The sequence below is a fragment of the Vigna radiata genome, unplaced genomic scaffold, assembly GCF_000741045.1.
Source record: "Vigna radiata var. radiata cultivar VC1973A unplaced genomic scaffold, Vradiata_ver6 scaffold_48, whole genome shotgun sequence".
In the NCBI taxonomy this organism is placed as follows: Eukaryota; Viridiplantae; Streptophyta; class Magnoliopsida; order Fabales; family Fabaceae; genus Vigna; species Vigna radiata.
The window spans coordinates 1,765,014-1,790,693 of NW_014542925.1; the positions used below are offsets into that span (position 1 = coordinate 1,765,014).

A 25,680-nucleotide genomic window follows, 5' to 3' on the forward strand; every position below is an offset into this window, starting at 1 on the left:
GGGGAGAGAAAACATAAGATTAAAATAGGGTTGGTATTAGTTACAAGCGTTATTAAGTAAGTGTTATTCTTGGATTATGACCTTATAGGACTTTCTCCCTATAATATTAACGTCATTATTGGACTGTGCCAACTTGTTAACTACACTATCATTTCTATCTATCTTCTCCGGCATCTATGGCAAACACATACACAAATCATCATCATCAACATCATCAACATGATTGCTTTCAATTTTCAATTTTTCTATGTACAAAATAAAAGGTACCCTTTTTAGTTTGGTTTGATTTGATTATTATTATTATTATATTATAGTATTATTTATTATTTATTATTGTTATTATTGGACCAAGCATAGTGATAGATTGGGTTTACGTAAAGCATGTGTAGTAGCTAGAAAAAGAAAAGGAAAAAACAAAGAGAGTGAAAGGGAAAGGAGTAAAAAGGAGATGATGAAATACAAATTAAGGAGAAGATGGTGTGAATGGCATGGCCATGCAATAATAATGTTCATTGCCAAACCTCAATAGTAGATTTTAGATGCTGACGTAAGCACCTCGTCAGCAGAACAAACCCACACACCGTCTACGCCACGTGCCTACCACTGTGTCGGCTACGGTCAAAAGCCGGTGCCAGTCCCAGACACGTGTGACCTTTCTATTATCTCCAAACCAAATTTTGTATTTTCTAATTTATAAGTCCAAAACTTTGAATCATTGACTTCAACACTCACTGATCACCCTCTCTCCACGCGCTCCTCTATCACGCGTCCATTCCAAACGGAAACTCCTCTTTTTTACACCTCTAATGTATGTAAACTGTGGAGTGCAAATATTGCACCCTAATCTGTGTTTAACCTTCACACGTTCTTCTTTTAAGATTTTAATTTCTCAATCAAACAAAAAAAAAATTGAAAAATTTAACTAATATAAACAATTTAAGTTAAGCTTAAATCCATTTCATTGAATTTTGACATCGTCTGGTAAAATTTTATATTTTGTTCATTCACTCTTTCTTTTATTAAACCATTTTGGTTAAATATACCATTTTATTAGTTAATTATTGAAACAGTGTGGATGTTTATGTTCCTTGTGAAGAGTGCAGAAATTTTAGAGGATTGAAAAGTGTTAACAACATCCACTTGGATATGTCTAGAAAAAGATATGAGAATCACGTAAAAACAATATCACAGTCAACCATGCTTTCTTTGACTATTCTTTTCCTACTGAACCAAAAAACGGAAACAACACCAGCGGCTGCAGATTTTAACTGGGTGAGACCACCTCGGATTCTAGTCTATGTTTTTGTTTTGTACACATACAATTAGTGGTTTCATGGATTTCGGCAAACAAGGAAGAGAGAACATAAAGAAACTCTTCTTCTTCTTCTTCTTCTTCATTTTTTATTTTTTATTTTTTATAATTTTGGGTTGAAAAGAAAAGGTAGAAGACTCCCAATTGGACTGAAAAGTCAAGCAAATTTTAAAAAATGAACCACATTTTTATTGCCAACTCTTTGAGTTTCAAAAGGCTGAACATTCGGTTATGCCAAATATTAATTCAGATTACATAAGAGTGATTAGATTTTATATATATATAATAGCTGTGTGGTCACTCAATGTATACATTTTGTCTTGATCAGGGAATTCCCATACTATATATTTTAAGGTATATTTAGCTGAGAGTGATTTATTTAATGAATTGGTGTATAATTGTAGAGTTAGGAATGAGAATCACCATGTCTGCATAAGTAATATATGCATGGATGAGTTTCCTTAATGGAAGTAACATGGACTGAAAATGTTTCCATATGAGAAAGCACTTTCTGGTCTTGTGATTGGAAGGTATTTTGTCAACCTCCTTTTAAAAGTGACCATAGCAGCTCCCCATTCAAACTCAAAGACTTTTTTTATTTCCCTTTTTTTATAATCTTATAAATACACACATTAATTAACTTGAAGAGATAAGCTACATAGTCCCCACCAAGCATACGCGACCTCACACAGTACACTACTCTTTTCTTCTGCTACTTCTCTTCTCTTCTCTTTCTTCTTCTTCATGTCTGTTCAACCTAAAGAACTTTACTACCAGGACCTTGTCCTAGACCACAACAATCACCACGGAACAGCAGCAGCAGCAGCAGCAGGATCTGACATGTACCAAAAGCACTTTTCCACTTCCTTAATCCCTGCTGCTTCAACACCCTTTGACTCACAACCCTTTGATCCCTCCTACATGACCTTCACCGAGTGTTTGCAAGGAGGCATGGATTACAATTCTCTTGCAACTTCCTTTGGCCTTTCTCCTTCCTCATCAGAGGTTTTCTCATCTGTTGAAGGGAACCACAAGCCTGCAGAAGGAGGAGATGGAGGAGGAGCCACTGCTGCCACCGAAACCCTTGCCACTCTTAACTCATCTATCTCTTCTTCATCTTCTGAAGCCGGGGCTGAAGAAGATTCAGGAAAGAGCAAAAAGGATAGGCAGGTGAAGACAGAAGAAGGAGGAGAAAACTCTAAGAAAGGGTGAGTGTCTTTTTTCTAATTTTCTTAACCTGATCTACCTCAACCCCTTGCTTTTATATATTTTTCTCTTGTTTATGCCTGAATGGTGCAACTTAGAATCTGTTGCTTTCAAATTACCAGGAACAAGGATAAGAAAAAAGGAGAGAAGAAACAGAAGGAGCCAAGGTTTGCCTTCATGACCAAAAGTGAGGTTGATCACCTTGAAGATGGATACAGATGGAGAAAATATGGACAGAAAGCTGTCAAGAATAGCCCTTATCCAAGGTATGAACACCCTTTTCCCTTTCCTTGCACCCAAATAAGATCAAAATCAAGCCTAGCTATATAGTTTCCACATAAAATTATTCCACACACAAATTCCCTTTGCCACTGATGTTATCATAGTTCCATCAATCTCTTAGATCTTTACATTTCAGATGAAATAAGAAATATGTTTCTAAATATGTATATGCTAGAGACATTATAATTTTCTCCCGGTTGAATCCTAATGAAATCAAGAAAAGGAAAATCAAAGCAGACCTCATTATAGTAATGGGTTAAAGTGAGTGAGGTATTTTGATGGATGATGATGGTGAATGAATATTGCAGGAGCTACTACAGATGCACTACACAGAAGTGCACAGTGAAGAAACGCGTGGAGAGGTCATTTCAGGACCCAACCACTGTGATAACAACGTATGAAGGTCAGCACAACCATCCGGTCCCCACATCGCTGAGAGGGAATGCGGCCGCAGGAATGTTCACACCTTCTTTGCTCGCCACACCAACTCCACTTGCAGCCGGGTCAAACTTCCCTCAAGATCTCTTCCTTCACATGCATCATCAGCATCACCACCACCACCACCACCCTCACCATCACTTTCACAACACCCTCTTCTCCACACAATCAACAAACGCCGTTACCACCACCACCACCACTGTTACCACTGCTTCCACTCCTCCCTCCATTTACTCATCCTATAACATTAACAACTCTCTTCTTCACAACCAGTATCTTCCTTCTGAATATGGCCTCCTTCAAGACATAGTCCCTTCCATCTTCCACAACAAGACACACCACCAGAATTAATTCAAACCAACCATGCATCTCATCCATACCTATATCTATATATCTCTATCTATATATCGGTTTTTGGCCTTGTTTATGGTCCACTTTGTATATATAGTTAATTTGAAGAGATAGTTTTGTTTAGTTATGTGATCCTGACTCATCATCTCACAACTCTAGCCTGCTTCTCATGCTTTGTTTTGAAGTGGGTTGGCTTGACATCGATCTGCTATAATGCCTGGAGACTGGTTTGAAGGAAAAAACAAATGGTGGGGTATGAGAACTTTACTCAGAAACAAGATCTTTTTTATGTGTATTAGTCATGTGTATGCATGCAGCTCATTTGAGATTTTCGCATGGCTAGTGTGACGCTATTGATCTGATTGAAATATTACTTCATATGCATATGGGTCGGTGGACATTGTTACTCTCCATTTTCCTTTCTTTCCCTTCAAGAACTTGTGCTTCTGTGTTCAACCATTTGCTATATCTCATCAACCAGACACACACATGCAAGTACATAACATGTGCAAGATTTGTTTGTAAGCACTCTCGAGCCACCAGGTGCAAATAGACATATTCCATTATTTGTGGAGCGAGATTTTTTAAGATAATTATTGTCAACACTTATATATATATATATCAGATGAAATTTATTATGAATCAATGTTTTTTCAAGTTTTTATTTTCGATTTCTTTCTTTAATTTATCATACATAGCAATTTTTTGGAGTCTTTCTCTTGCTCTTTTGTTTAATGTCGCCATTTTTTTTTTAATTTTAGTTAAAATATGTGTCGGAAAAAGTCAGAAAATATTGCTAACTTTGTTTGTTAATCTATGATATTAGATTGTTAGTAGTTTGATATTATATCTGTAAAACAAGAATAATGAAAAATATTAGCTTTGGTTGCTCTTAAAAAGGAAAAAATAGGAAACTATTGACCGTAAAATGATTTTTACGTTTGCCTAACTTAATCTTTAATGGTCAAAGTAAAACAAAGCTGCTTTGTATTGTGAAGTAGATATTTCCTTCGTTTTTTTCTTCTTTTTCGGGGGGTCAACAGAGCAGGATCTGTTTATGTTTATGTATGTGTGAAAGGTTAACTTGAAACTTCATATATAAAGTTAGAATTTGTCTAAATTGATAATATAGTCATCATGACTCAGAAGCCTTCGTGTAAATGGAATTGTATTCCACAAGATGGACCTATTTATATATATAATGAATAACTCTGATTTTTCTTTTAATAATCCATGACGATTTATTATTTTCTGACATGAAATCGAAAATAAATAAATAAATAATTACTTGAGATCATATAAAAGTTTTGTGGCTGAAAAAGTGCCAAGAAGGTGTGAATAAGCCATGTACATATGCAAGGATGAAATTAAGTGAGATGATTCATTAAAAGACCCTTGGCCTAACCTATTTAACAAATAATTAGTTAGGCTTGAGTTTTTAGAAATGGTTGTTTAACCAAGTACCAACTTGATATATTTTTCAAAAATCGATTAAAAGAAAATTTATTCAGCATTTATTAGTTTATTTATCATCTATATATACTTGATTAAAGTTTATTATAAGATATTTATACAACTAAAATAGTTATAATTAAACATAGTACATATTAATTTTATTCACAATATATTCATTATTTTATTAAAACTTGCATCAATTTAAATACTAAGTAAACATAAAAAGCCTCAATACAATTGAAGAGCCGAAGCAAACTTTCTAAATAGATTAGGCTTTCATATCAAAAAGTTAGGTTGTACATAATTTTTTTTATATATTTATACAGATAGTATTCTAATATTAATTACTAATATTGTAAGAGGAAGGAACCTATATCTATGTAAGTAATTGGTAACCTAAAAAACCTCTCATATTAATTAATTCTTGAAATTGTTAAAATTATTCATTTTTGGCCATGACTTCATATATAAATTCATGTTTACTTCTAACAAAAAAAAAAAAGTGTTCAATGATGCGATGATTTATTCTCTTTTACAAATAAACACTTTGAAGCTACAATTTTGTAGGGCAATTTATTATATATATGCAGAAGAGCTTTGATTCTATGAAGCTATATGAGTTATTTATTTGATAGAGACCTAACTAAAAATTATTTATATAATTACTTAATTAACACTTTGAAAATGATTTGTTGATGGCATATGATATTGGAATCCCTGGTCTAGTATTCTAGAGTTCATTGTTCATGAGGTGTCAAATATTTAATATAGAATAATTTATTCATTTGCTTTTACATACAAAGCCTAAACATTTTATACATTGGTTTATGACTGTAATTTGAGAGAATGATTCGAGGCAAGGACAGAGACAATAACTAGGGTTAGTCATTAGTGATATCTATGACACTACACAAACATATCTTAAATCCTTGAAGTAGCTAAGATAAATATTACATATTTCAAAACTTTACTATTAAAATTTGGTCTTTTATTTTTTGAATATTTGCTAATCCTTGGTCAAAATGTTATCTTAGTGATGATTTTATAATGAAAATGTTACATGTGGTTCCTAATAATTCATTTTTAAATATATAATGAAGCTCCAATTTAAACATTGACCCTTTTTTTGTATTGAGCATTGATTTGCATGTGTTTGAACCCTTTTGATGAGTCTAACAAATTTGGTCTCTTAAGAGGGGCGTACGTGTGTACATGATCATCTTTTTTCTCTTGTAGCTAAACATATTTTTTCCTTTTTGACCAAAACAGAAAAAAAAAACCAATTTTCCTTTTCTTTTTCTTGTCTTTTCGGAAAGGACGATATAGTATTTGGTTACACACTCACACAAAAGATAAATTAAAAAAGAATAAAAAAGGAAAAAAAAAACGCAATGATATATATTGTGAACATATACTCGTGGAGAATGGGGTATGGTGTTGGATAGATTGGTAGTACAATGAATTTTGTATAGTTATAAACTTCTTAAACACTTTTAAGACACTAATATCCACATAACACTATGTTGTCACAAAATCACAAACTTTTTTATTTTCTCTAATTCTTACAAGATCATCTACATGTATTATTTATAGTTTTGCATGTATAATACTAATGTTATACATTTTTTTCTATAAAAGTCAATTACTTAATTATTATCGTACAACTATAATAGTACCACAAGTATGAGCTATCAAAGCTCTTCTTAAAAAAAATTAACAACTTACTTTATCATTATGGACGTGTTTTGTTTTTTCATATTATTGATTCTTTTAAATTTGACAATCATAGTACTTTTAGTAAAAGTACAACATATATATAATATTGTTTTTTTTTGGATAATTTGTTAAATATATATATAAATAAGAGTAAAAGTATAAATTAAAAAAAAACAAAACAATTGATATAGTTCGGTATTTTAAGACATACATCCTCAATGCTTACCAAAAATATTATTATTCAATATACAATTTTTCTTACAAAATGATAAATTTTTATATAATTTTTTCTAACCAAAACTGCAAACATGCATGCAAACTTTCTATGATACACAAATATCCGAATCTCCTATACATTAAAGAGATCCTATACATTAAAGAGATCTAGTGTAAGAACCTCTGTATATATATATAATAATAAGAGTAGATAGCATATTAAGAAAAAGGGAATGAGTTTCTTAGAAAAAAAACAAACAAAAACAGTTTTATAAGAAATATCATAAATGTTCAACTCTTAAGAGCATCATCTCTCTAGAAAGCTTGCTTTCCATTCTCTTTGTCTTCTCTCTACCACACAGAATCCCTGCATATTTTCGATTAGGTGGTGTTCACGTGTTCCTGGAGTTGAGAGCTTCCTGTCCATCTGATTAGTTTCTCATTCTTCAGCTGGTAAGATGTTCTTCCCATCCTCCGTGCTCTAGGGTTTTGCTCATGCAATGATTCTGTCTTGCATGTAGCTAGTAGCTTTTCTCCACTTCCTGGCTCAAACTGGGTTTTAAGAGTTGTTCTTCATCACCGAAAGGTGATCTGTAGGTTCTGTTAAGCTCGTCTCTGTGTGGGGGGTACTGCTTTGGGGCATTCCATTGAGTTGTACTGTTGTTACCAAGGTAAGGGGAGCTAGGTTTTTATTTAAATTTGTAGAACTATATAGGTATGCATGGTGTTTTGTGTTATGGTGCTGTTTGAGTGAAATTTTGGTATGTTTGTATGATCAATCATGTACTCCTTGAATGCTGAAATGTGAAACTATGTATGAATGGTTATGATTCGAATTTGGTATGATATTGTGCTGAAATTGAGCTTGTTAATGAGGGAAATAGGTTATACCAATTAGTAAGTAGTGATTTATATAAATTTTAGTGTTTTGAGTAGGTTTAGAGGAAGTGAGAGGGTGATTTTGGACAATTGGGGTCTGAGGTGTAGTTAGGTTGTTAGGGTAGTGTTAGCAAGTGTATTATGACTTATTAGGAGTGTCAAACAGGTTAAAATTATGTTCTAAGTAGGGGAATTGAAATTGGGTCCTCATGTTGATGAATCAAGTGTTTTAGGTTAGGAATTGAGTTAGGATCACTTTTGATTTGTAATAGGAAGTATTTGAATCACTTAGATGAGTTTAATTGAGAACAAAACACAAATTAAAGGCGTTATAAATTGGAGGAAAGGTCTATAATTGGTAAGAGAGTGGGGGAGTGCATAAATCTGCAGAATTGGCGTTCTATAGATTATGCAGACTCGCTATGCGGATTGTTTCGCATAACGAGTCCTCCATAGAGGGTGCTCTCTGTTTTGCGCGACTTGCTAGGCGAAAATGATGCCTTGTGCGAGTGGCTGAGCAGTGGTGCTCCCTGCTTGATGATTCACATAGCGAATCAGGGTCGCCTTACGACTGGTGCTGGCTTGGAGCCTTTGCCAGAGTAATTCGCAAGGCGAGGGTATGTGTGCGCTATGCGAAAATCCCCTGGTTTCGCTGTGCGACTGTGTGCGCCATGCGACTAGTCCAAGTGGGTTTCACTCTTTTTCTTCTTCTGTTTTGGATTAATTAATGTTGTTTGCTTGGCAGAGTGTCATTTATGTTTACATATTAGACTTGTGTTGTAAGAATATGATAGTGAATCAAGATGATATAATTGAGTATGATTTGGAAATCTCAAGGTGAGATGATTGGGAGTGATTGTAGGAGATAAGGTTGTTGTCTTGTATAAATGTATGGAGCTTTGAAATGGTAAGTTTATCCCTACACTCTAAGCACTGTTCTACTCAAATAGAGAAGAACGATGTAAGTGGTGAGAGTAGAGGGAGGTCCTTGTCTATAGTCTTAGAGCTTAGCTATAAACTGGTATAAGGATTAACCTTGTATAGTGTTGGGGAATGTCAGTTGAACTATACAAGTGCAAAGACTACCAATAGTTCGACAATTATACAAATTCGGATGAGTCGTGTTGAGTATTTGATGCATGATTAGACTGGTATATCTTTGTCTCTTGATAAATAACATAATGATACTAATTAATTGTGCTATATGATTATTGTTTGTTTATCTAACTCACCCTTTTGTTTGCTTGTGTGCTTATATGTTTGGTGCTTCCTGTTGCAATGATCATCCACTTGGATGTGAGCAAAGGTTGAAGAGGTGCTCCTGGAACGGGTCTTGGAAGGAGATGACACCACTACTTAACTTAGTTAGGATTTCATGGTTGTGGTGCATTTTGAAATACTCTTCAAGTGTTAAAGTTTAAATTCTGTCTTCTTTTGAGGATGATTGTAATTCTTAAGACTTTATGTACGGGTTAACTTCTAATTGTTCTCTTATATTTAAATGATGACATCTATCTTATATAGTTTCTATACAAATGGGTGCTACATATAGTGAGTTGTAGTTACAACTCCAAAAATAACTCTTAATTTTTTATAGTATTTTTTTACTTATCTCTTTTTTACATTATATTAGATGTGAACTATGTGAATATTCACTAAAGAATTAACGCGGTTCATTAAAAAATTGTAAATATTGATAAATTGAAAGATTAATAATTGTGATCATTTTATATATTTTATTAATTTTTTATTTTATTATGTTTTAAATAGTAGTTTTTAAATCAACTATTATAAACTCGTTTGTTTTAACACGGCATTAATTCCTTTATTACAAAGAGTTATATAAAAATAAATAAATATGTTTTTTTTTTGTATTTTTTGTTTGGTAACTTTAAGTGAAAATAGAATTAGTTCATGTTTAAATTTTTGAACCAATTTAATCTTTCATATTTAGATTTGTATGATTTTAGTTCTTTTAATCAAATTTTATAAATTTGATATTTCAAATATGTTTATGAACTAATATTGATGCAAAACTTAATGTTATTATGAAATGAATTTGAAACATTAAATAAATATAGTAAAATTTGATTAAAAAATTAAATTCATACATTTATAAATATTGAAAACTAAATTAAATACAAATTTTAAAGAATAACAATTTTAATTTTTATTGAAAATTAAAATAAGAAAACATATTCAACTCTAAAAACAAATAACACTCAAACACCTTATATTTTATATTATAAAAATAGTTAAATTGTCTAGTACTTTACATGTAAACTCATTTTAATACTTATAGTATTTCTTTTTTCTTGGGACAATTTATTACAGAAATTGTGCCAAAAAGTAGCATATACAGTGAACATTTTTCTTATCTTTTATAAGTCTATACGTCCAATTATTATAGACATTGAACTACCAACTACTCCCCATAATTTCACACACGCAATCATTTTAGGTATAACATTTAAATGATATTATATAATACGATCCTTTCCTTTAAAAGGTAATGATGGTGAAGATCGTAGCTAGCCAACGTCTATAAGAACAAGTAGCTTTTTTTTTTTTTCAATTAATCATAAATTAATATAATAAACGAATCAAACATTAGATATGCATAAGTACACTTTATATACAATTATGACATCCTGATTGATAATTTATTTGTTTATTGTTTACACTTTTAACTGAGTTTTACCATATAATATATATATATATATATATATATATATATATATATATATATATATATATATATATATATATATGGGTTTATTAATTTATGTAAGTTGTTTTTTAGTTGATACATTTTAACAAAGTGTATCAAGTTTTAGTATACAAAAAAATTCTCATTCATAAAAAAATATATTTTAAATATATGGATATTTTAATAATTTTTATTTTTAATTTAAAATAAAAGATAAAAAAAATCAGAAACACCCATGCACCTTCCTCACTATCTAATATGTTTCTATCTCATCTTCATCATCTCTCTCCCACACACAGCAATCCCGTGACATCCGATGATGATGAAACATCTCTAAAAAGCACTCTAGGCCAATTACCAATTCATTTGGATGTCAATATGCTTGTGAAAATTTAGAGAAAAGTCTAATCTAAACATATAGTAAAATAAAATAAACATGAGTAACGATTTTTCACACCAGTAATTATTCTTGACCTTGCAAATCAAAATGATTTTAACATGTTCAGAAGAAAATGGGGAAGAAAAATAATGAAGCTGCAAACAATTGATGTAAAAATGAAAAATCACCTGTCCCCGTCAGTGATAATTTTTTTGGAAAAAGAAAATTATTAGGTAGCAAAGAAACACTTGGAAAATTTTTTTGCTGAATGTTTGCGTTTTGTTGTAATGAAAACTTGGCCCAGAACTTTCATTTCCATAATCATGATCCAGGTCTCTTGGACGGTTGCCACTTTAATAACAAAATAATTGATGATGTTGATGTTGATTTTTTATTGGAGGGCTCTGTTATATCTTTTCGCTTTTGATTGTTATTAAATTTTGTTTCTAAATTTTAGAAACAATAGTTTATCTTTAAGGAAGTTTTATACTTTGACTATTATGTGATCTCCCTTGTTTAGTGGCTTCCTTTATTTGTTGTGCTTAACATTTGAATAGCGATGCTTTGAGTTAAAATCATGTTGATTTGCTAGGTGAATCATTCCTCTAAAAAGGACTACTCTAGCTCTTCCTACCTTAGTAAGGAGTACCCCCACAACATGTGACCCTAAGGAGGACTCCAAGAGGGAGGGCCCCCCTCCAAAAATAAATATGAAGGGTCACAAGATAAAAATTAAAAAAGAAGGAAAAATTTAGAAAAACTAGAACAAGAGGTGTTCAATGCTTCAATGGATAAGATAGTGAAGGAACAAGTATACCTATCTTCATTGGAAATTATGAAGATAAAGTTTCATGTGGTGTTGTACCAATGGATGTTAGGCTTATTTTACTTAGAAGGCTTTTGCAATATGATCATGAATCCACTCATGATGGCTAAACCAATAAGATAACTTTCTTTCTTTCATAAAGGATGCAAAACAATTTTGATTCCTCTCACACCCAACAAGTGAGAGAGGATGAAATAAAAATGAAGGTAAAAATTTAAAAAGAGAGAAAAAGAAAGGAAGAAGAGTTAAAACCTTCCAAGAAGGTGATAGAAAAGTAAAGAAGGTATGCATACTTTTAAACTCTTCATCATTAATGATCTTGACTTTTCTTCTAAAGAACATCACTTTGTTTTATTACACAACATAGGGCACTAGCCAAAGCCAAGTGAAGAAAAAATGATTCTGAAATAAAGGCCAATAATTTTTCTCATAAAACCTTTTACAAAAATAAAAAGTCCTTATTTCTCTGTTCTTTTGCTTAGGTATATTATTCTAATACTACAACAATTTATTCAAATCCTATTTATTATTTGTTGTAGGTACATCTTTGATCCGAGAAGAGATCAATAAATCAAAGTTGTGCTTCCTTAAGTATCTTTCTAATCTGAGGACAAATCATTTTTTCAAGAGGGGTGGTATGATGGAAACCATCTTGGGAGCTTAATGGAGATCCATCCCAGGAGAATCAACTAAAGCTTGGGCTTGAAGAGCGAAAGAAGAAGAAGGATTTCAAGGACTTCAACTCTTGTGGAAGTTGTGTTTTCAAGCTTGATTCTTGCTTTCTCTTAATCCTTGTAAATATGTAATAAAGCTTCATTTTAGGCCTTGTATTTAGCCAAGAAAATTGTTTAGTTTTTTTTAGAAGGCTTGGTGCCCTTAAGAGTAACTTAGTGCATCATTAGGGCCTTAATAAGGTAATTAACTCCTAAATGAGTTTCATTTTGGGTTTGGAAGGGGTTAGTTACAAGGAACCTCTTCATTTAATGCTTTGACTAGTTAGTTAAAAGCATAGGCTCCTCATTTAATGATGGCGAATGCTTTGACTTGTTAGTTATAAGCATAAGCTCCCTATTTAATGTTTAGGCTCCTCATTAAATGCTTTATGCTCCTTACATATTCTTTATACTCTAGCCTTCTCCTTCACCTATAAAAATTGGAGTTGTCTTCAACCTCCTTCAAGGATTCACTATAAGATATGAGAAAATATGGGTCTTAAAAATAAGGTAGTTTTGTGATTTTGGTGTTTTTGGTGGAAATTAATGTTATTGAGTGTACACTTTTGTAAGAACATAATTGTTATGTTATTTTATTTTTGGCTTAGGGACAAAAATGATTTTTTACCTTTTATTAATTAGGTGTGAGAAATTAAAATAAAGGGGTGTAGAAAGGAAAATTGTGTAAATTAAATAATGTGGGAATTTAATAAAAAGATATTATATAAATCTTTTTGAAGATTTATTTGTTATTTTAAAAAGTAGTTAAAAGAAAATAAGAGATATAATCTTGAGATTAAAGTAGATCTTATTATTATAAAAGGATATTATTAAATATTGTTAGATATTCTAAAAGATATTCTTGTACATTGTTATATAGTTAATTAAAAAGATATATTGAGGTATTATTATATATAATTAGATATTATGACTAGATAATAATAATATATAGACTCACTATAATAAATTAGAATAAAAATATTAAGATAGAATATTTTATTTATGGAATTATCAAGATTAATTGAGTTAAAGATAAATTTATTTTATCCTATCTATATCTTTTATCTTAGTTGATTATTATTACTCCTCAGGGTTTTTATTATAAATATAGCACCCTATGTGTATATTCCACACAAGAAAAATTAATCCCACACATAGTTGTCACTATATTAGAACCTCTTATCTATATAGAAACTTTAGCCATTAGAAAAATAAAAAGAGAGAGAAAAAGAGAGAAAGAGAGATAGAGAGAGAAACGTTCTTAGAGAAAAGAAAATGATTAATTGTAGAAAACACAAGTGCAAAGGCAGATTTGTTGTGATCCTTGGGGTGTAGATAAATTCTTAGTATTGGCAAAGGTAAGGGGAGCTTACATTCTTGATTTATTACATTCTTTATTTGTTATGTTCTTGACTTATTTCATTCTTGATTTCTTAGATTCATGATTATTTGCGTTCCCGATTTTCTTGAGGGGTATGGGGAAGCTTACCTTTGTTTCTTTATTGTTGTATGTTATATGTGTTCTTAGTTATTTTGACTAATAATCCTTGTTTGATATATGTTGTATGTGGCTATTATTGGGCAAGAGTTTGTGTATGCATGGGCATAGGGTTTACTTAATATTTGTGTTGGGTTATTGGGTTCCCTTTCTATGTGGAGAATAGACTAAATAATGTGGACCATTAGGTTTCACTTGGTTTTAGTGGAGATGGGTCAGATTAGTAGGACACGTTAGACTCATTTGAAGGGAGGGAAAAACAAAGTGAGAGAGAAAGGAAGAGCAGAAGTCATTCTCGTATAACATAAAACCTACACTACAGTTTTTGTCATTGTGTAGTTGTTCACTGTTGGATCGAGCTAATTTTTGGAGAGTGAGTTCCCGATTTATGGTTCTTCATTCTGACCGTTCGGATCTTCAATCAGAGGTCTAGATAGGGAGACAACAGCCTTGCCTCAACAGTTCTATTTTGGAGAATTTCATAAAACCTGCACTAGTGTTTTCGTCGTTATGAAGTTGTTCACTGTTGGATTAGGTTGATTTTTTGACAGTGGGTTCTAGACATATGTTTCTTCATTCCAACCATTCAGATTGTCAATCAAAGGTCTAGTTTGGGAGAAAACAACCTCGCAACAGCAGTTATGATGCTTGGGTTTTTCCATTCAAATATAGGTTGTAAGGTTGTGATGATAACTACAGAATGGGTTTAGGGGTTGTTTTAAGGTCAGGATTGACTTGTGTTTGAGATTGGAGCATGAGTGAGTGTTGAGGTGTACTTGAGTGTGTGGTTGATGAGCATGAAGAGTGGAGGATAAAATCTACTTGTTGTACCTAGAAAATCCTAGTGTTATCTGCGGATAGGTGATTCCTTTTGCCTTGTGTGCATTAGAAGGGTTATTCGGGTATTGAAACTTCCTTGTATGTGGGTGAAGGTGTCTTCCTTGTCCTTGTGTAACAGGATTACATTAGTTGAATTGCGGGACTACTCGAATGTATTTGTATGGGGAATCTACAGATTGGGCTGTAGGAACGGTTACAGTTGGTGAGGTAGGGTACAGGAGTGGGACTGACTCTTTCCACTATGGTGTTTATGGTTTGGTGATGCTCATGGATTGTTTATGACTGGGATAATCATGGTGGTGGTATTTCTATGATGGTAATCATGGTATGGAATGCTTCAGGTGATGTTATGTTGATCATAGTGTTATTATAATAGTTTAGTGAGTAGTTAGCATAAGTATTATTTAGTGTATAGAATAAGGGTCAAAGAATGGGGTCGAGGATCAAGTAATTTAATAGGATGGACTTGTTGTGTTAAAAGATTAGGAATCATGTTGTAATTACTTATGTGTATGGTGTGTTTGATTATAGTTGATATAATCAGTAGGTATGTATCTTGTTGTGTGTTTGATTATGGTTAATATAATTAGTATGTATGTTTATATGACTTGTTTTTGTTAGCTCACCCTTGCATGTTGTGGTTGTGGTTTCCACCTGCGATGATCGTTTTTATACGGGAGTAGATGATCATTCAGTTATTTCGAATGTTGCAGAGCGCGGTGAGTGGATTGAAAGAGTTGGGGAATTTATGGTTGTTTTAATAAACTATTTTATATGGAGTTTTAGTTTAAAATTAAATTGTAATTTTGGTTTATTTTTCTTCAATTGTAAAGACTTATTGAATTTGGATTCCGCAATGGTATTATGATTTTAAATATTTTAAATTTTCACTCGTAATCGTGGCATCCCAAAATTGGGGTGTTACATTCACACTAATATTGCACCTTTCAAAGCACCTTCATCTCTTCATCAATTGCTTCCACTACATTATCTTACTTCCATGAAGTTTTATCACTTGTTGAAGGAGCTTCCTCCATCAATTCTCCATCACAAACATTTGTTGATAACATTCCCATTATACTTAAAAGCAACAGTCTCACACATGTGGATAAACTTGAGTCGAATGCCCCTTCATTCAAAAACCTTGCTAACATCTACCAACAAGTAATGAATTCTCATAATTTATTCATTAGGAAACCCTTCCATATTATTTGACTTTAACACTTTGCCTAACTCTTGCTTCCTAAGAGCATTAAGCATTGATGAGTCGATATTTTATACCATTAACTTAGTTTTACGCGCCGAATTGTGTTGATGATTTGCGCTTAATTCTTAGTTATTGTGTCATTTTCACTATTTGGGTTTAATTAGACCAATAATTCATATTTTAATTAATTTGAATTATTTGAGCTTGATTATTCTATTTTCATTTTCAGGGAAATTTTGGAAATACACTGGGAGACTTTTGGAAGGGCACAAGCAATTGAAGAATTTTTACAATTTCTTTTTAGAATTAATTAAACTTTAATCTAGTGTTTTAGAATTTGTAGACTTAGGTTTTATGATTTTGGGCCAATTTTTGGTAGTGTAGGCAAAGCCCAAGTTGTAAAAAAATAAAACTTGACATAACTTTAGGGTTTGGGTGGACCCCACCCTAGTTTTTGGACATACTATTCTCGGACCATTTTGGAGTAGTAGCCGTCACTCTGAATTTTAGGGAGAATGATTCTCGGGTTCTTGGGGAAGCTGGTAACGTTTTTCTTATAAAAAATTGTTGCTCACGATTTCTGATATATAGAAGGAAGCACATGGTTCATGGTTATTCCATTTTATTTTGAAAAGCATTTCAATACCTTTTTATTTAGTAAAGTTGATTGGCTCGGTTTACAAAGTTGCATCACATTTCTTGAAGAAATCACGTTTTAGCAGAGAATAGGCAGAATTGGGTTTTTACATATTGTGTAAAAGCTAGAACAGAACTAGCAGCACGGTCTGGGACGTTGGATGCAGCCACTGTTGCAATGGGAGTTGGAAAGAGTACTGCAGCAATTTCTTTGGGAAATATTGATGTTGATAAATGAAGATATTAATTGAAGAAAGGGAAACATAGCTGATTCACGTGTTTAGCATCCAATTGCTGCAACAATTCTATTTGGAAAATAAAGCAATGGTGTTGTCACGTCCTGGAAGCTTCATCACATCATTTCTCATTTCTCTTTCCTTTCTTTAAAGATTGAAGAACTGAATCATTAATTGGAAGTGGGTCCAGAGCTTTATTTCTTGGGAGCTTAAATTGGAGTAAGCATTGCAATTGTAACATCTTAGGAAGCCACGGTAATGCTGCAGGGACGTGGAGACCTTGGTAGTTCAATTAGAAAAATTCATGTTTCATTTGGAAGACAAAATTCCTTAATTTCCATTGAATGAGTAATTGGTGGCAGCAGATGGTGCACAGTTCCAGCCAAGAAAGGGTCACGGCAATGAGTGTTATTTTAAGGGCATTGGAATTTCAAGCTTCATTTGGTAAAAACCATTTGGTCACGTGAGTGATAGGAAAAATAATGTTGTTATTTCTTTTGTTTAATTTGATTTAAATAGTAGGTTGAATTGTTTTACATTTCTTTAATTTGGTTTTGCATTTAAATTAATTTAATAGGGTTAGATAGTTGTGTAGTTATGGTGTTAGTGGCTAGAATTTTATTTTGTGTTGCTTGAATGTGTTGCTTGCCTTAATGTTTTTATTGAGTCTTTTATTTTTTTTGCAAAACCTTTTCAAAACCCCCTTTTATGTTAGACTCGATTATTGAACCACAAATTTGGTCCTTGGGAGACGACCTAGGGGTCATTCCCTAGTTTATACTGCACTTTAAACTGCACATCAAATTTGATTGGGCGGCGACACCCATCAAGCATCATCTTCAGTATTAATACAAATTCCATCATCTACATCACTTCTTGAAACACTCATGTCATTGTCAACAGGTAAGTTCTAGTACAACATATCTTCACCATGATCAATTCAAGCCTAATAATTAGAATTAAAAGTAATTTTTGTAAGGCCTTTAAGAAATGTTCAATTAATGTCTTTATATAATTACGTTTATCACACAAATTTATAGTATATTTTCAAAGTGTGTCTTAAAAACTCATCAAACCTTACTACAAAAGACATTTTTAAATCACCTTTACCATTGAAACACTTAATGCACAACCAACACGATCATTTGAGCTAAAATAACTCATGTTATGCTCATTCAACATAACATTAAAGGTGCATATATTGTTATATTGTTTTTACTTGAATTTTATTATCATTGGATCATCTTCTTAGATAAATTTGGTTAATCTTTTAATTTGTTATTCACTTAGTAAAGCTTACATCATGTTTGTGTTATGTTGGTGTTACACCTTGCATACTTAGCTTACTCCTTCTTTGGCTTGTTTTCCTTGTTGACCAAATTTTAATGCTTGATATCTTCAATTTTCTCCTTGTTACCTTGTCTTCCAAGGTCCATACCCCCTACATTTACTGGATTTAATAGGCTCAGATACAAAATTATTATTTACACCTATTTTAAAATGAAAGGAATTTCAATGAAAGTAAATTCTAATTTAACATTATAATCAAAGTAAATTCTACTTTATAAAAAAAATAATATTTTTCTATTTAAAAAAATAAAGACAATTTTCATGTATGGAATCATTAACTTCCCCCAACTAGGTACAAATAGGATAGTGGGTGGGCAACAAGTAACATAGTAGTCAACACAAGCTACATAGGACATAAACCTCTACATCCCTTAGTTACTTAGGTCCAATATATGATAGGATGAAGAAGAATCAAACAAGTTTATGATCTCAACTAGTGCAACGTTACAAAAATACAACAATGTTGGATAGGTCAACCAAATAAAACACTTATAAGTCCTAAGTTCGACATATAAGTCTTTGGAGACAAGTAGAATGACACAATTTTGGTAGCATTTCTTTACTAATCTCAAAAGTGATTTTTACAATAAGAGAGGGTTTCTACTTATAGCCCAAGAAAAAAGTGTATTACAAAATGAGAGAGAAAAACCCCTGGGAGACAAACACAAAAGGGGCTACAATGATCATTCAATCATGAGTGACTTTTCGAGTGGCAAGGTCATACTTTCCTAATGCATGATATAGACAAAGGAGCTTCACCATACCTTGGAGATCAAGCTTGTGCCTTTTGGGGTGATTTGGGGCTCGTGCAATACACTCATGTCTTACAACCCTAGCCCAAAACTACCAAAACTAGGCTCAAGCCTCAACCAAAGCCTAAGTACAAGGCCTAAGACCCTACAATACTTGGTCCATAATTAGTGTTGTTGAAATGGGTTGAAACCCGTGAGCCAACCCAGTTCACCATAGGTTTGGGTCAGGTTGGGTTGAAAAAATTTGAAATTTTGATATGGGCCAATTTTGAGCTAACCCACTAAGAACCCAGCTCACTTGGGTTGAACTCATGGTGAGCCGGGTTGGCTCTCTAACCCACCTAATTTTGTTTTTTAAGTTTACTTTTGGATTATATTTAGAGTTTAAGATGATTTTGGATTGTATTATATTTTTTAGTTCGAATTGTCTTTGGAATTTAACATCGTTTTGGATTGAAATTTATTTAGATTTGAATTAGAAAAAAAATATATTTTTTGGAATTGAAAAAAAAAACTTGTCATTAAGTGAGATAGTAAGTCAACCTGTTTAACCCACCAACTTGTGGTGAGTCAAGTCGGGTTTGAATTTTTTTCAGCTCACTAATAAGTGCGTCAGGTTGAATTGGTTCACTAAGTGACCAACCCTTAGTGGACGGGTCAGATTGGGCCAGGTAGCCCATTTTGACAACACTACCCATAATACAAGGCCTAAAGGAAACCTATTAATAAGTGCACCAATCACTAGTCGAAGAGATTAAGATTTGGGCACACCTATTTCAAATCAAGTTTATTCTTCTTGTATGGGTTTAGTCATCGATCTCGTGGTTAGTCTCTTAGCTTGGGGTTTACCATCAGTCATACATACAGTAACACAATGTGAAATTAAAGATCACTCATGTAAGTAATGAAGGATATTAAAAAATATTTTGAGATGTCAAAATTTTATTTATAAGTATTTACAATTTTAAAAGAATTAAACATACTATAATTAAAAATAATATTTTTACTTATATATTAGTTTTATATATATTAAAAAATGGGAGTCATATTCCTCCTATCCCTAAAAGTTAAGCTAGCACATATAACTTTGAAAATATTATATATGTGATGAGTTTTTCACATATTTTAAGCCTTAATCAAAAGATCCTATACATACAAGACATAAGATGAGATTTGAAACAAGACAAAGATTGTTTTTACTTTAGAAGATTGATTTAGAAGAGAGTGACTGGATGAATTTGAGGGGATTTGAAGGTGAATTGATTGTGGTTGTTTTTTAGTGGATTTGGAGGTGAGTAAGAGTGGATTTAGAAGTAAAGTTTATAAAAATTAGTGTAGAATTTGACTACTATGACAGATAAAAAATTATTTAATTGATAAAAATTAAAGATTACCAAAATATCCTTAGTAGTAAAAGTAATATAAATTTGTAATTGTTAATATTATATATAATTGTGAAAATTATTATAAGTAGAGAAAAAGTAAAAATTAATTCTTAACAGGAGAAAAATTATATTATTATTATATTAGGGATAATATAGTAAAGTGATGTTTTTCTGGGCAAATCTTATTAGATGATAAGCTCATCTCCCAAATCCCTCCTTTCATTTTCTCTGAAATCTGTGCCAGTAAACATAAAAAGTTCTGCAAATCCGTCTTCCCACATCTCTTTAAATAGTAAATCTGTGCAAGTGAACTTAACCAAAATGAGCTTAGAATGGTAGTGATGATTTCGAAAGTAACTATTAAATGTCATAAGATGAGACAAAATAATTAAATTTCATCCTAAATTAGATTTCTTTCCTATTTTAAACTTTAAATTATTTACATTTTTTAACTTTATTAATGTAATTTCACGAAAGATTTATTATATGACAAACAATACTGTCATGTATTTACATATGAATACACATATTTACCATATTAATATAATTTTAATATCATTTAGTTACGAAAACTACGCCTATTTATTAATAAAGTTTTTAAATAAAACTTAATTTCACATAAAAATTAAGGACTAAAAATATATTTAATATATTATTATATTTAGAATAATAAATAATAAATAATTTATTATTTTTAAGGACTAAAAATAATAAATAATTTATTATTTTAAATTTAAAGTATTTAGTTCTTATTAATTTTATTTATATTGTAATTTTCATATTTTTAAAAATAATTTTTGTCATAAGGTAAAATAAGTTTATTGTATCATATTTATAAACTAAATTTGTATAAGAAAGATGATTGTAAGGAACATGGTTATAAGTTGTATCCTCGGAGAATGAAGTTAAATATCTTAAAAGAATATGTTGTCATGAATATAGATTCGAGTATATAGACATTATTACTATTCAGTAGGTATCTAGCCATTAAATAATTCCATAGTTAGTATGTATAACTATGCATTTGCTAATTTTATTTTATTTTAAATTCAATAATTCAAATCAATCATTTGGACAATTCGAATAATTAATCTTTTATTTTGAGTCTCAATAAAATTAATGATAATGAATTATGTTCTCACCGGTTTTCTTGGTCTAATATAATTTACCAAATCAAACTTTATTAACTTGAACATTAATATTTTTATATAATAATATATAACTCCTTTTTATTTTATTTTTCTTTCACTCATGTTGATCTTAATTAATGTTTTTGAGTGTTTTAACTCACTCTATAGTATAATATTTTGAAACTTGTTCTTGCTGCTCCTTGGATTTGCTGTGAAGAAAAAGTAGGTAGATGTCTGCCACATTTCCATGATGAAAGCTGTTGTGTTGGAGAATTAGTTCAGTCCAGAGTTGCTTGGAAGGTCTGCCAAGAGCCTTCAATTGATGCACTGCTTTTTTTTTTACTAAATTGGAACCTTTGTGCTTGTGCTTTACGGACCAATGTTCATTCTGCTTTCTGCTTTCTCCTTTCAGTTCAAAGAAACCTGCACTGTTAAATCTCTGCAAGAAAATGTTTCAGTATTGGAAAATAATGCAGTATCTCTCTCGGCCAAAGCTATTTGGCTTCATGTGCAATCGCTCAAATCTCACTTCCTGGACTGTTTCAGGTTATTTTCACTCCACTAGCAAGTTTCTTTTGGATGATATACACTCAATCTCACCAACACTCAACTGTTTGGCTTGTATCTCAAAATTTGGGTAGTGAAGTTGCCAAAATTTCAGTGTTTTATGCTGCTGGAAAGTGAAAATTATGCTTGCTGGACAGCACACTTGAATTCCAGAATTCAGGTTCCTCTCCACTTCCTAAGATGCTACCTTGGTAGGGAAAGGGTTCTGCTACTGGATGCCTCACAACAGCTACCACAACACCTCAAGAATCCACTCAAGCAACACCAAACAGATCTAAAATTCTGCACCAGAATTTTGCACTGCAAGTGGTTGAACAGCAGTTTGGAGGCCAAACAAATTGATGAATTCAAATAGAACAGCATTCAATAAAAGCTAGCACACAAAAGGAACCTAACAAAGGCACTAGAACAGATGAATAAAGCAAGAAAAAAATCAAAACACAGTTCACAAATGCAACCAGACAAACTGTTTGATATTTTTACATAAGTGTTTGTTAAAATGCCCCAATGAAATTCAGATTTTGTGTTTTGGGGTTTTAACTGCTTGAATCTGGATTGAACGGTTCTACAAGCCTTTTAACACTTGTTTTTACTTATTTTGATCATTTATTTTCATTCTATAACCATGAACCAGCTCTTGCTACAATCCAAAAGTGTTTTGCATCAAAAATATCACAAACAGTGCTGTCACAGTGAAAACTGCACCAGAAAAAATGAACTGAATTGGTGGTTTGATACTCAAATTCGAAATGAAGTGATTCAACAGCTCTTTTGAATGATCCAGCAACTTTGTTTGATAATTTTAAGTATGTTTAAAATCTTAAACAACTCGAAATCTGATTGTAATACAACTTCACTAATTCACTTCCATTTTAGCCCAAAAAGTGATGGTTTAAACTACAAATCTGCATATAGGATGTGTTTTGACAAAATAAACGGTGCTATCAATCTTAAACCATCAATTTGGACTTGCTCAAGCTATGAAACAGTAAAGAAACAACAGATTTTCACAAATCACCACTGCTGTAACGTTTATGCAGAAAATTTGCACCAAATCACCACCCAAATTCAGTTTTTCATGGATTCAAAAGTTGGACAGCAAAGAAATGACTCAAGGCAGTGTAATTACACAGAACTAAGCTAGAATTAAGGTGCTTAGCATGACCAAACTCAAATTACACAATTCAATTCAATTGGCACGGTGAAAAACCAGATTTCTCAAACTGAAACAGTGGAATTCTTAAGGATTTTAAGCAACCAAGCTATGCATATTGCATTTCATTGCTTATTCTGGTTTGCTACACCTTAAGACACATTCAACAAACTCAAACAAGTTTGTATAAAGCACCAGAATCAAAAGAAATTAACTGGAACAGATTTAAATTTCCAAAGTAACCTTGCCAAGCCATCTGATACAAAATGGAGGAAATTAAGCAACAAAAGAATTGATAGCTGTCACCAAATAAATAAAATGTGCCAAAACCAATCAACATGGAATTTCAATAATTAAGGTAAAGAACATACGCAAAGAGGGTCAAAGAGAAGTTACGAAGCCGCTGACTGAAATTCCTCAAGCAAATGTATACACTGAACATGATAATAATAAGGTAAAGGGATCAATAGGAGATGAAAACAAAATATAATCAGATCTCATATATTACTATAGGTTTCCTGTCTTCCAAGTATAAAGTATAGAAACAGAAAACACGAAGAACAACAAAAGGAACAAAAGAAAAAGATAACACTCACGTAATTGGAATCCATGAGGTGTAAGGGTGGAGTTTGTTGTANGAGACCTTGTCCAGCTTGTATATGTATTCATACCACAAGTACCCCACCTAGAAAAGATAAATGAAAAAGAGATGTTCTTGTTTACTATTCTTGGTCTATATTAAATAATATTCAAGTAATAACATAGGANAATAGAAAACCATGAATAATCATATCAATGTATTGTAGGACATGTAACTCACAAATAGTGCAGCAGAAACAATGCCAGTTTTGATCGTAACTCTCCTCTTGGTTTCACTCTCTTCCAATTTTTCCATCCATTTCTCAACCTGAGATGGTGAAATATTTAATATTTAAGATAGCTGGACCAAATATAATAAAAAGAACAAAAAAACAATGGCCACNACACANGCCAGTATTCGAGNNTACATTTGGGTGAAAGTATGCATAAATCATTCCAATTATCCAGATGTAGCGATCAAGCCCAGATCTAAAATGCCACTCGTGCATTCGAGGGAGATCTGGCTTTGCAGGATCAGTATAACCTGGCACACAAAAGTTGAAATTATGCATTTGCACTAAACATCATGTAAGTTTATATAGCAAATCGANTAGAAAATTGTAAACAGACTACACACATAAAAGCATCCACTAAGAGGGAAAAAGAGAGAGGAGGACACATCAGTGGATTACTTTTATAAAAGAGTGTATTCCACATAAGTATATATTAGAATCCTTTTTACAATAACATTGTTATTTTGAAAAACCCAAGTCCCACATTGACTACAAATAGTAACATAATAAGAACTAACAAAGTTTATGCACCGCTCTCTTCACAAACCAAATTTGTAGGGATGAGTTGGGCCTAAAATTTAAGAATTATTTCATCGCTTTGATTGTAATTACAGTTAAAAAGAGGCAACGATCTACAATTTTAAGCACAATATAACCATTCAATTCAAAGCCCAGAAAATTTTAGTGGCCATTGCAAAGGTGAAAAANAGAAGGTTTAAGGCTATCAAGTTGGTCTAGTTGATCCAGATGGCAAGATCAGAAANTTAAGTACTTAATAAGGAAGAGTCACAGCAAAATGAGCATAATCAAAAGTTGAACCAATAACAGAGAAGTACAAGTTNCGTATAATATTACTCACCCAAAAAGAAAGCAAATGGGCTCCAAAATATGTCAAAGAATCCAGGGATTTCCCAAATCAATATCACCACAAGAAAGCATGCCAGAATCTTTGCAGCTATCACGGAGGGAACTTCATTATACTTGTTATATATACCCAATGCTCCATACACCATCAAAGTGAAGAGAGTGTGCATTGGACATATATAGTAGAGCATATAGTCATTGTTAAGAACAATACAGCAGAAGGCCACAAAAAAATTAAGCCGCCACATCATCTGCANGGAATTTTAATGAGTTNGGTATACTGTTCATGCAAAAAGAGTGACGGGAAAAGGATAGACACGGGACATCAAGTATAACAAAAACAGTATTTAAGGTCAAGGACTCATTTACCTGAGCAAAACGTGCAAGGCTAAAATCTTTTCTGACATAATAATAGGAGAAGTTGCCAAATCCAGTCATCCAAACATATGCAGCAATGAAAACNCGTATTGCATTGTATATCTCCGTTGCAGCAAAATAATGATACATTAAAAAGAGGACCTGAACAAATGGAACAAAAGCTTGAACAGCTGCATCAGTACATAGAAGTGACAGACAAAATTTAAAAAGTAGTTTCTAATGAATTATGGCACTTTTGAAAGCAATAAACGGGAATAATACTATATTTAATTTTCACGACAATCATACATCATCAAATAGCTTCAAATTTTCACAGTTTCTTCTGGGCA

The 25,680-nt window shown here is 32.1% G+C and overlaps 2 protein-coding genes across 2 annotated transcripts in view; one reads left to right on the forward strand and one right to left on the reverse strand.

Annotated features, from left to right (window-relative positions):
• Positions 1–1,861: 1,861 nt before the first annotated feature.
• LOC106752840 (probable WRKY transcription factor 28) lies at positions 1,862–4,231 on the forward strand. The gene is made up of 3 exons (XM_014634613.2): positions 1,862–2,520; positions 2,641–2,784; positions 3,109–4,231. The coding sequence occupies exons 1-3, from the start codon at positions 2,057–2,059 to the stop codon at positions 3,587–3,589; spliced, it is 1,089 nt and encodes a 362-aa protein (XP_014490099.1). The 5' UTR covers positions 1,862–2,056; the 3' UTR covers positions 3,590–4,231.
• Positions 4,232–23,439: 19,208 nt separating this feature from the next.
• LOC106752821 (protein REDUCED WALL ACETYLATION 4) overlaps positions 23,440–25,680 on the reverse strand; it is a gene marked incomplete in the record, with an annotated part of 15,537 nt that continues 13,296 nt past the window's right edge. Inside the window, 7 exon segments of the mRNA XM_014634592.2 lie at positions 23,440–23,493; positions 23,609–23,671; positions 23,834–23,922; positions 24,058–24,144; positions 24,245–24,360; positions 24,969–25,224; positions 25,343–25,492. Of these exon segments, the coding sequence (XP_014490078.1) occupies positions 23,463–23,493; positions 23,609–23,671; positions 23,834–23,922; positions 24,058–24,144; positions 24,245–24,360; positions 24,969–25,224; positions 25,343–25,492 (792 nt within the window).